Source organism: Epinephelus lanceolatus, chromosome 23, assembly GCF_041903045.1.
Source record: "Epinephelus lanceolatus isolate andai-2023 chromosome 23, ASM4190304v1, whole genome shotgun sequence".
Classification (NCBI taxonomy): Eukaryota; Metazoa; Chordata; class Actinopteri; order Perciformes; family Serranidae; genus Epinephelus; species Epinephelus lanceolatus.
In genome coordinates, this window is record NC_135756.1 from 3,211,478 (window position 1) to 3,224,210 (window position 12,733).

Consider the following 12,733-nt stretch of genomic DNA (forward strand, 5'->3'; position numbering starts at 1 on the left):
TCCTTTTTTATTCATCATTCTCGTCCTTAATGTTTTCTCTCTGTTCTGCTCTGCAGTTCCTTCCTCAGTGTCGTCTCTTCAGGTTCAGAGTTCAGGACGGACAGACAGAGTGACGGTCAGCTGGCAGCACGGAAAGGGCAGCTGGAGCAGCTATCAGGTTCATCATTCGTTCATTTTATTGTGATTAAGCAAGTTAAAGTCGGCATGGTGGGGCAGTGGTTAGCATTGTCACCTCACAGTGAGAGAGTTCCCGGCTCAACCCCCAGGGTGGACGAGCCCTTCTGTGTGGAGTTTGCATGTTCTCCCTGTGTCAGCGTGGGTTTCCTCCAGGTGCTCCAGCTTCCTCCCACAGTCCAAAGACATGCAGGTTAATTGGTGACTCTAAATTGTCCGTAGGTGTGAATGTGAGTGTGAATGGTTGTCTGTCTCTATGTGTCTATGCGGTTATGGAAAATGAATGAATGAATGGCAAAGCCTGATATAAGTAACATAAATCCTGTTCACTCTGTCTGGTTTCAGGTGGTTTTGTACGATGCCTCTGGAGCCACTCTGGGAACTCAGACACTTGGGCCAGAACACACGAGTCACGTGTTCTCCGGGCTCACCCCTGGTAGGCTGTACCGTGCTGAGGTCATCACACACAGCGGGGAACTGACCAATAACATCTCAGCGTTCGGACGCACCGGTAACTGAAATAGAAACACACAAACACAGAGTGAAGAGTCGTATTTATAAGCTGAGTTAATATTGTTTCCATTCTTCGTTTCAGCTCCGGAGCCGCCCACCCACCTGTCCGTCAAACAAGGCCCGACCAATGACACGATAGAGCTGATGTGGTCCGGTCCCGTCTCCGGGGACTACGACAGCTTCAGCGTGCAGTGGAGCCCTCCGGATCGCCTGTCAGTCACACAGACGCACCTGACCAGCCGCATCCTGGGCGGCATGTTCCCAGGGCGACAGTACAACTTCACTGTGGCGACTGTCAGCGGGGGCGGGGCCAGGGGCGGGCCCTCTGTCAGGAGCCAGCCAATCCAGAGGAACGTCAGGACAAGTAGGTGGAGACAGTCTGAAATATACAGATGTTGATTTTTATAGAAAGACGTTGTTGGTGTTGGCAGGTGTTGTTCTGAAGTTTGGGCAAATAGCTAACAGTTTCCCTTTGCTGCCAGTCTTTATGCTAAGCTAAGCTAACCTGACTCGACTTTATTATCTCGTTAATTCAGAACAAAAGAGCAGATTTTTCTGTTTTCTCAGGTGGATGCATCACACCTCTGTGGGACAGAGCTTCACTCAGATCATTTTAAGAATCTGAGTCAAATTACAACTATTTTGATTTGTATATACATTATTTTTATGCCTTCGTGCTAGCGATAACCTTCGCCAGCGACCAGCATTGGGACTGTGTTGATACCACTTTTTCCTGTAATGAGTAGTGTAACTAATTACTTATAATTAAGTGCTGCGCATGCTCGTTACAAAGCAGCAAGCTAGATTGAAAGATGGAAACACTTTTTACCTTAGCAGCTGGAAATATTCCCATTACTTTGATTCTGTTGGAAGGAAAGATGACATGAACTCTGCTGCTGCGGGTTTTGGTATTGAAACTCTTTTCACCGCAAAAACCACATCTTCACACTTGTGCTCTGAAACACCTACTATGACCTGAAGCTCCAGGAAATACACCCCACCAAAAGTGAGCCCTTCTTGGCTGCAGAGGTCGGTTGTAGCTCTACACTGGCTTAAAGGGATAGTGCACCCAAAAATGTAAATTCAGCCATTATCTACTCACCCATATGCCGAGGGAGGCTCAGATGAAGTTTTAGAGTCCTCACATCACTTGCAGAGATCCAAGGGGAGAGGAGGTAGCAACACAACTCCACCTAATGGAGGCTGACGGCGCCCCAGATTCAAACGTCCAAAAACACATCACTGAAACCACAAAATATCTCCATACTGCTCACACATGAGCGCGGTGCCCAGAGAGGCAGTCAGAGCTACAGGCTACAATGAGGCTAAAAACAGAGTTCAAATGAGGTTTTTCCAAACAACTTTTTATGTCGGGGCTTCAGGACACTTGGATCACTACGGACGAGCAGTATGGAGATATTTTGTGGTTTCAATGATGTGTTTTTGGACGTTTGAATCTGGGGCGCCGTCAGCCTCCATTAGGTGGAGTTGTGTTGCTACCTCCTCTCCCCTTGGATCTCTGCAAGTGATGTGAGGACTCTAAAACTTCACCTGAGCCTCCCTCGGCATATGGGTGAGTAGATAATGGCTGAATTTTCATTTCTGGGTGCACTATCCCTTTAACAACCCAAACTGGATGGATGGATATGTGGTGGATGAAATGTTGCTCTATGAGTGAAACAAAAGACAAGTTTCTGATCTAAACTCCCAACATTTGAAACAAGAGAAAAGAACACAGCAATGCAGAACGAAAAGGGCCTGACGTGGGTCATAGCATTAGACAGGGTGGAGTTTCTCGTTCTCACCACCAGATGGAAACATAACAAAGAGTCTGACAGTGAAATGAGAACACACTCTGCCGTCCGTCTGTTTCTGAATCCATTTTTAATCACGTTCTGTTTCTCTGTGAGGTTGTTTGGCTGCAGGGATCAAACTGATCGCTAGAAGGAGTAAATAAAATCACACATTATAAATATGTGCACAGTGACCTGGTTTCTTTCAGCTGAGGTCGGCCAAAGAGACGAGTCAGACACTGAGACACAGTTAGAGGAGGAAGAAGAGCAGACAAAGTTTCAGTGGTGCAGATGGAGTCTGTGTGCTGTGTTGTGCCAACAAATGTCATTTAAAGACCCAACAGTAAACAAAGTGTGGATTAATCCGCCACTGAAAATAGTCCCCAACAAATGAACTATGTCCCTTTAAATTAAACTGTAAGAAGAAATGTGGAGGTTTTTGAGAACACTATAAAAAATCTGGGAGTGAATCTTTAAACTTTATTTTAACGCTCATGTTTTGGACGAGCCCATTTTTTCTCCACAAACGCCTGAAGAGATATTTTGGTATGAATTCATCAGGTTTTATCTTCAGTTCGCTGCGAGCCAGAAAAAGACAAATGTCCCCTTCACCTTGGTCTCTGTGTCCTCTGTGTCACATTCATCATCCTGTTAGGAGACACTTTTATCGTCTCATCGGGACAAATATTCCTCCAGCGCAGACTCATCGCTCCGCAGACGTCACCTCATTAGTTTAAATGCTGAGTTTCGACCTTCCTGTGAAAAAGACAAACTGTGACTCAGCAAAAAGAAATGTTACCTGGGCATGTACTAACCTTCCTTCTCTCCTACCCTCTCTCCTTGTCTCCTATCTCCTCTGCTTTACTTTACCTGTCCCTCTTTTCCCTCTGTCCTTACTTCTCTTCTCCTTTCCTCTGTCCTTGTTCCTTTTTCTTTTTTACTCTCCTCCTTTCCTTTCTTCCATCATCTCATCTCCTTCTCTCCTTCCTTTCCTCTCCTCACTCATCTCATTTCCCTTCCTACTCTCCTCTCCACTCTTTTCCTTCACTTTCTGCCTCTCCCTTCTTTATCTCATCTCTCCTTGTTTCCTTATTATCTTTTATATTTTATCCTCTCATTGTCTCCTTTTCTCGTCTCCTCTCTTCCTGACTCCTCATTTCCTCTCTTTTCTACTTAAATCCTCTCCTCTCCGCTCCTATCATGTCTCCTTGTTGCCCCTCCTCTCTCCTTACCTTTTTTCCTCTCATTTCCTCTTGTCTCCTCTGTTGCCTCGCCCTCCTCTTTCATTGTCTCCTCTCCTCCTGACTCCTCACTCCCTCTCCTCTCTTCCTTGTCTCTTCTCCTCTCCCCTTTCTTTTTTCCCTCTCCTTTCTTGTCTTCTTTCCTCCTTTTTCCCTCTCCTTTACTTGTCTCCTCTCCTCTTGTTTCCTCCACTCCTTTCTGTCCTTGTATCCTGGCCTCCTCTCCTTGTTTTCTCTTTTCTCCTCTCCTCTGCCCTCTCCTTGTCTCCTCTCTTGCCTCTTTTCCTTCTTTGTCTCCTCTCCTTGTTTCCTCTTTCTCCTCTCCTCTTTCCTTGTCTCCTCTGCCCTCTCCTTGCCTCCTCTTTTCGCCTTTCTCCTTGCCTTTTTTCCTCTCGTTTCCTCGTCTCCTCTGTTGCATCCCCTTCCTCTTTCATTGTCTCCTCTCCTCCTGACTCCTCATTTACTCTCCTTGCTTCCTCTCCTCCCTCCTTGTCTCTCCTCTTCTCCTCTCCCCTTTCTTTTTTTCCTCTCCTATCGTCTCCTTTCCTCCTTTTTTCCTCTCCTTTACTTGTCTCCTCTACTCTTGTTTCCTCCACTCCTTTCTGTCCTTGTATCCTGGCCTCCTCTCCTTGTCTCCTCTCCTCCTTCAGGTCCGTCCCCTCTAAAGTCCATCCACTGCTACCCTCTCTCGTCCTCGTCCCTGTCCTGCTCCTGGTCGCCTCCCCTCTCCGACTTCGACTCCTACGAGGTCGAGTGTCGTCGCCATGACGACGGGGAGCTGACTTCGGTGCTGCGGCTGGCAGAGGGCGTCACCGCGGTAACACTGGACCACTTGGATGCGTACAGGAAGTACTCGGTGACAGTCAGAGTGTCGTCAGCCGGACAGACGAGTCTGCCAGCGACACACACCACTGTTACCATGATAGACCGTGAGTCCACACACACACACACACACACACACACCCTCAGGTGCTGTAGTTGAGTCTGATGTTTAAATAAAAGCTGTGTGTGTGTCCCAGATGACCACCTGTCCTATTTAAACACAGACGCAGAGCAGCAGGATTCACTCACTAACTTTAAAGTCTGTTTCCTGTTCTTAGTCAAAACAACTCGTCAGTGATGAAACGAGGTCACAGCATCAACACTTTACAGATTAAATAAATAAGTAATAATCCCAGTTTATTTGGATAGGCTCGAGCACACCTGCGACCCCCACCAGGATAAGTGGTTACGGAAAATGAATGAGTTATATTAAGTTCACACCTGCTGTTAGTGGGGTCACGTCACAGAATTCTAAGGTGAATCTTGAAACTAACTAACTGTGTATTTGAGAGCCGCAGACAGGAAGTTGGTTTGTTTAGTAACAACCAATGTCTGTTAAAATATGGTGACTGAGGCAGTGATCTCCACTTCACAATAAAACTATGAAACTAAAACCAGGTCAAGTTTGAACTTCTTTTAAAAAGTTTCTGTGACCCCAAAACACTCTGAAAACTTTCCTCCTTCTTCTCTTTACAACCCTTTTCTTTGCTCCTCTCTTCACGTCCATTTCTCCTCCTCCTCCTTCTTCTTCTCCTCTTCCTCTCTGCCTATGTTGAAATATAAATCATCCCGACACAACTGGACTGGGAGACACAAACAGAAAAAGAACGAGAAATAAAAAAGGCGACGACTCCAGAAAATCCCCAAGAACGTTTTTTTATTAGTAACAGTTCACCTACAAACAGACGAGAGCAGAAGAAGAAGAGAAACACACAGAGAGCTGAGACAGTTCATCTGTTTGGACTCTGTCGTCAAATTAATGTCTACAGAGATAATAAATTGTGACTTAGAAGTTTAAATCTTTGCTTTCTCATAATTTTAATCTTTACTTTTTTATGACCGTTATTGACAAAATAACAAACACAGAGCTGGGCGGTACATAAAAACAGGAGTTACAACAAATGAACAAACAGAAATAAAGTTACGATGAGATGAAATAAAGTTTTGCTGTTTTCTTTATTTGATTAGTCTAATCTGTTTCCTTCAGGCCCTCCAGTCCCGCCCTCTAGTGTTTGTGTCAGTGAGAAGACGTCGAAGGTCACGTCGTCCTCCATCTTGTTTCGCTTCAACTGCTCCTGGTTCAGTGACGCCAACGGAGCCGTGCGATACTTCGCTGTGATCGTGGCCGAGTCTGACGGTACGAACACACATTTTAAATACTTTACGTGAATCCACTGATGATACGTCTTTGTTGTAGCTCAGTTTGTAACTGACCGACTGTCAGCAGGATTTTTAGGTCAGACTGTATTGAAACACGGTCAGCTGGTCCACTGACTGTTCTTATCTCTCCTGACAGCCAATGAGATGCTGCAGCCGGAGCAGCGCCACCCTCTGCCCTCCTACCACGACTACATCAGTAACTCCTCCGTCAGAGCATATCAGACCGCCTACTTCGCCAGCCGCTGTCCACAGGACACAGAGACCGCCGGCGGACAGGTGAGTTCAGAAGAGACTTTTTAAGATTCTGATAGCTAACAGTGTTCAAACTCAAATTAACACTAACAACAAATCCTTATCTCAGCTCAGCTGAGTGAGGGACATACTATATATATATATATATATATATATATATATATATATATATATATATATATATATATATATTATTTATTTTTCAACATTTTCTGTAGCACTAGAAATAAATGTAGTGAAAACACCTCGATAACAACGGGACAATAATTCCTGTAATAAAATTTTTAACAAATCATCCAAATACAACTCTGTAAATATCACTGCAGATATAAATCTGTTTGTACATGTTGGTGTTTTTATTTTGTGTGTATCAAATCAATCTTACTCAGTCAATATCTGATCAGGTGGTGGAGGTGAACCTCGGGGCTGGAGGGGATCGGCTGGGCGGGACCTGTGACCGTTACCATGACGACGACCTCTACCTGAGCGACAGCTATGGTGGCTTCTGTGACGGGCCACTGAAAGCCAAAACCTCCTACAGGTATGACACACACAAACACACACAATTCTCCATGTGCAGTTTGTGGAGTGTGTATTTACACGTATGTGTGTGTGTGTGTGTGTTCAGGCTTAGTGTGCGAGCTTTCACCAGACTGTTTGATGAAAACCACCGAGAGTTTCCTCAGCCGCTCTTCACCGACACTTACCTGTCCGCCCCGCTCAGGACACAGTCAGGTGAGTAACACACACACACACACACACACACACACACACACACACACCATGCATGTATCTAGCGAGGGGTTGACTGTGTGTTGTTGTGTATCAGAGCCTTTAGGTGGCGTCGTAGAGGGTCTGAGTGCGGGGATGTTCCTGATCGGAATGATGGTGGCTGTCGTCTCTCTGCTGGTCTACAGACAGAGACTCCGCAAAGTGTGAGTGCACGCAAACACACATCAAACACTGAGACTCTTTTTAGGACTTTTAGGGCGACACACTATACTATAACGTTTGTATCAGTTTTTGGACGACATACTATACTATGACATTTTTATCACATTTAGGACGACATACTATACTATGACTTTTTTATCAGTTTTTGGACGACATACTATACTATGACTTTTTTATCACATTTAGGATGACATGACTTTTTTTTTTTTATCACATTTCGGACGACATACTATACTATGATATTTTTATCACATTTCGGAGGACATACTATACTATGACTTTTTTATCAGTTTTTGGACGACATACTATACTATGACTTTTTTTTTTTTATCACATTTAGGACGACATATGACTTTTTTTTATTTATCACATTTCGGACGACATACTATACTATGACATTTTTATCACATTTCGGACGACATACTATACTGTGATATTTTTATCACATTTCGGACGACATACTATACTATGACATTTTTTATCACATTTCGGACGACATACTATACTATGACTTTTTTATCAGTTTTTGGACTACATACTATACTATGACATTTTTATCACATTTCGGACGACATACTATACTATGACATTTTTATCACATTTCAGACGACATACTATACTACGACTTTTTTATCAGTTTTTGGACGACATACTATACTATGACATTTTTATCACATTTCGGACGACATACTATACTATGATATTTTTATCACATTTCGGACGACATACTATACTATGACATTTTTTATCACATTTCGGACGACATACTATACTATGACTTTTTTTATCAGTTTTTGCACTACATACTATACTATGACATTTTTATCACATTTCGGACGACATACTATACTATGACATTTTTATCACATTTCAGACGACATACTATACTATGACATTTTTATCACATTTCGGACGACATACTATACTATGACATTTTTTATCAGTTTTTGGACAACATACTATACTATGACTTTTTTTTTAATCACATTTAGGACGACATATGACTTTTTTTTATTTATCACATTTCCGACGACATACTATACTATGACATTTTTATCACATTTCGGACGACATACTATACTATGACTTTTTTATCAGTTTTTGGACGACATACTATACTATGACTTTTTTATCAGTTTTTGGACGACATACTATACTATGACTTTTTTAATCACATTTAGGACGACATATGACTTTTTTTTTTATTTATCACATTTCGGACGACATACTATACTATGACATTTTTATCACATTTCGGATGACATACTATACTATGACTTTTTTATCAGTTTTTGGACGACATACTATACTATGACTTTTTAAATCACATTTAGGACGACATATGACTTTTTTTTTTTATCACATTTAGGACGACATATGACTTTTTTTTTATTTATCACATTTCGGACGACATACTATACTATGACATTTTTATCACATTTCGGATGACATACTATACTATGACTTTTTTATCAGTTTTTGGACGACATACTATACTATGACTTTTTTAATCACATTTAGGACGACATATGACTTTTTTTTTTTTATCACATTTAGGACGACATATGACTTTTTTTTTATTTATCACATTTCGGACGACATACTATACTATGACATTTTTATCACATTTCGGATGACATACTATACTATGACTTTTTTATCAGTTTTTGGACGACATACTATACTATGACTTTTTTAATCACATTTAGGACGACATATGACTTTTTTTTTTTTATCACATTTAGGACGACATATGACTTTTTTTTATTTATCACATTTCGGACGACATACTATACTATGACATTTTTATCACATTTCGGACGACATACTATACTATGACTTTTTTATCAGTTTTTGGACGACATACTATACTATGACTTTTTTAATCACATTTAGGACGACATATGACTTTTTTTTAATCACATTTCGGACGACATACTATACTATGACATTTTTATCACATTTCGGACGACATATGACTTTTTTTTATCACATTTCGGACGACATACTATACTATGACATTTTTATCACATTTAGGACGACATATGACTTTTTTTAATCACATTTCGGACGACATACTATACTATGACATTTTTATCAGTTTTTGGACGACATACTATACTATGACTTTTTTTTTATCACATTTAGGACGACATACTATACTATGACTTTTATCATTTTTTGGACGACATACTATACTATGACATTTTTATCACATTTCAGACAACATACTATGACGTTTTTATCAGTTTTTGGACGACATACTATACTATGACATTTTTATCACATTTCAGACAACATACTATGACGTTTTTATCACATTTTGGACAACATACTATACTATGACATTTTTATCACATTTCGGACGACATACTATACTATGACATCTTGTGTCTAAGTATTGTATTGTCAAATAGGTTTTCAAAAACAAATAATTTGTCTTAATGCTTGGTGTATAACGGGAAGTAAAAAATTAAAACAAATCCTGCAAACAGTTTGATGCATTAAAAACAAAAACATCATGAAATGTATTTGTTTTAAAATGAAGTGCTGATCAGTTTTGTCCAGGAATTTTCAAAATATTGTCCAAAGAATGTGCCCACGATCTCATTATACTGTACAGAGAATTTATGTCCCATCATGTACAGAGATGACAGTCTAAAAGATGTCCAAAGAGCCCAGTATCAGTGGAGGTCTTTGATGAGGCCTGCTGAAGATGAAAGGAAACTTTTTGTGGCCTGAGGTTTTAGTCCTGATGGACCGTTTCCTGCCAGAGGGGAGTGGTTCAAAGAGATTGCGTCCAGGGTGGGAGAGGTCGACCACAATCTTCCCTGCCTGCCGCAGGTCCTGGAGGGACAGCAGATTGCAGCCAATCACTTTCTCCCCAAAGTGAATGATACGCTGCACTCTGCTCGTCCTTGGCAGCAGCGTAATTGGTTGAGGATGGACTCGATGATGGCAGTGTACAAGAGCACCACTGTCTTTGCTGCTGCAGTAAGTTGTTGATGAAGGTGCCGATGTTCAGCTCCCACTGAAGGTCCAGCATCAACTAGGGAGATGACACAGAGATATAGTGGTGGGTGGGGCTGCTTGCTTCCTTAAATCCACAACCATCTTCACTATCTTCAGAGCACTGAGACTGTTGTGGATTTGAGAAAGAACGCAGAAACACCCGCCACTGTCATAAAAAAAAAAACAAAAAACGAAGTATGCAACAAGAAAAGTACACTCAGTAAAGTGCACTTTTGCACCAAGTTGATAGTGGCCACTCTAGACAATTCCTGTAATTTAGCAGCACGTCACAGTACATTTCAGAAGCTAATAAAAATACATGCCTCGTCTATTTTTTGACAGAGCCACGGCGCCTTGCACAGAGCAGATTGAATTTTCCTGCTAACAGGCACTGTCTGTGAGGATTAATGTGTTTTAAATGACTTAAAGACAGCTAGAAATCTTCCATCCATGGATTCATAACTGGACTTTGAAGTCTATTAACTTTGTGAGCAGGCTACAGCACAAGAGGGTCGGAAATAACAACGATAAACACAACTAAAACAGACGAGAGAAGGAAACCATTAACTACACATTCTGCTTACTTAATGACATATGGTAATAACAGAAGATAGTAGTAGTAGAAGATAAGAGGAGAAGTGACCAAATCAAACAAATCTGTAAGTCTACAAAAACAGGCAGACATAACCCTCTGCTTCTGAAATGCTCCTGGTGTGAGATTGACCCCCTGTGGTGAACAGTACAAAACAGGGTCAAAGCTGAACCTGGTGGATATGATGATATTGAACAGTCAATTAAAACACGTTTAAACTATTATGAATCATCACAACCACAAGACGTCCTTAAGCATAGTCATACACGTGCACACAAAATATGAAGCTGCTTGGTCCATTAGTTTGTGAGATGAGCTGCGGACAGATGAATACGCACACTCACTCACTCAGAAATACATGACCAAATGTACAATCCCCTCCAGGCTTATGTCTGACTGAGATGATATAAAAGTACAGTATGTGATTAAAACATCAAAAACAAAGGGAAAAAAATACACAAGAAGATCCAAAAAAGGTCATAGTATAGTATGTCAAAAAAGTCACAGTATGGTATGTCAAAAGAATCATAGTATAGTATGTCAAAAAAGTCATAGTATGGTATGTCAAAAAAGTCATATGGTATGTCGTAAAAAGTCATAATATGGTATGTCATAAAAAGTCATAGTATAGTATGTCAAAAAAGTCATAGTATGGTATGTCAAAAGAATCATAGTATAGTATGTCGAAAAAGTCATAGTATAGTATGTCACAAAAAGTCGTAGTATGGTATGTCATAAAAAGTCATAGTATAGTATGTCAAAAGAATCATAGTATAGTATGTCGAAAAAGTCATAGTATAGTATGTCCAAGAAAAGTCATAGTATGGTATGTCATAAAAAGTCATAATATGGTATGTCATAAAAAGTCATAGTATAGTATGTCAAAAAAGTCATAGTATAGTATGTCGAAAAAGTCATAGTATAGTATGTCAAGAGTCACAGTATAGTATGTCCAAAAAAAGTCATAGTATAGTATGTCCAAGAAAAGTCATAGTATGGTATGTCATAAAAAGTCGTAGTATAGTATGTCAAAAGAATCATAGTATAGTATGTCGAAAAAGTCATAGTATAGTATGTCCAAGAAAAGTCATAGTATGGTATGTCATAAAAAGTCATAATATGGTATGTCATAAAAAGTCATAGTATAGTATGTCAAAAAAGTCATAGTATAGTATGTCAAAAGAATCATAGTATAGTATGTCGAAAAAGTCATAGTATAGTATGTCAAGAGTCACAGTATAGTATGTCCAAAAAAAGTCATAGTATAGTATGTCCAAGAAAAGTCATAGTATGGTATGTCATAAAAAGTCGTAGTATAGTATGTCAAAAAAGTCATATCATGGTATGTCATAAAAAGTCGTAGTATGGTATGTCATAAAAAGTCATAGTATTGTATGTCAAAAGAATCATAGTATAGTATGTCAAAAAAGTCATAGAACAGTACGGCAAAAAAGTCATAGTATAGTATGTACATAAAAGTCATCATATAGTATGTCCAAAAAAGTCATTGTATAATATGTCGGAAAAGTCACCGTATGGTATGTCATAAAAAGTCACAGTATGGTATGTCAAAAAAAAAGTCACAGTATGGTATGTCAAACAAAGTCATCGTATAGTATGTAATAAAAATGCATGTTATAGTGTTAACCATATTGGAGTATTTCTTGCTATTAAATGCATACATTAAATATATATAATCACTAAAACTAGGACCGTAAAAACTACAACCGGAGCTACATTATCACAAAAAAATCTGTCTACAATATTCCCAACAACAGCTATGTCTACAGGTACTCTAAACAGTTTGTTTGGTGCAGATATTTTCTAATGTGTATCTGTACGTGTGTGTTTATGTGTGCAGGGCTGTTCAGGAGAATCCAGTGGTGAGGATGAATATGTGGAAAGAAGTACCGGCCTCAGGATTATACCTGGGTGTCAGGAGGTAACTGAGTGTGTAATTATTTTTCTCCAGTATGTGTGTGAGAAAGTGTTTCATTTTC

At 40.1% G+C, this 12,733-nt stretch overlaps 1 protein-coding gene across 1 annotated transcript in view; it reads left to right on the forward strand.

The window, feature by feature from the left end:
• Nucleotides 1-12,733, forward strand: part of LOC117249254 (receptor-type tyrosine-protein phosphatase beta) — a 48,298-nt gene that overhangs the window by 25,528 nt on the left and 10,037 nt on the right. The window contains exons 21-30 of the mRNA XM_033614776.2: nucleotides 57-157; nucleotides 520-685; nucleotides 770-1,051; nucleotides 4,372-4,650; nucleotides 5,751-5,900; nucleotides 6,060-6,199; nucleotides 6,580-6,716; nucleotides 6,804-6,910; nucleotides 7,005-7,110; nucleotides 12,595-12,675. Of these exons, the coding sequence (XP_033470667.2) occupies nucleotides 57-157; nucleotides 520-685; nucleotides 770-1,051; nucleotides 4,372-4,650; nucleotides 5,751-5,900; nucleotides 6,060-6,199; nucleotides 6,580-6,716; nucleotides 6,804-6,910; nucleotides 7,005-7,110; nucleotides 12,595-12,675 (1,549 nt within the window). The remainder of the gene's footprint in view (nucleotides 1-56; nucleotides 158-519; nucleotides 686-769; nucleotides 1,052-4,371; nucleotides 4,651-5,750; nucleotides 5,901-6,059; nucleotides 6,200-6,579; nucleotides 6,717-6,803; nucleotides 6,911-7,004; nucleotides 7,111-12,594; nucleotides 12,676-12,733) is intronic.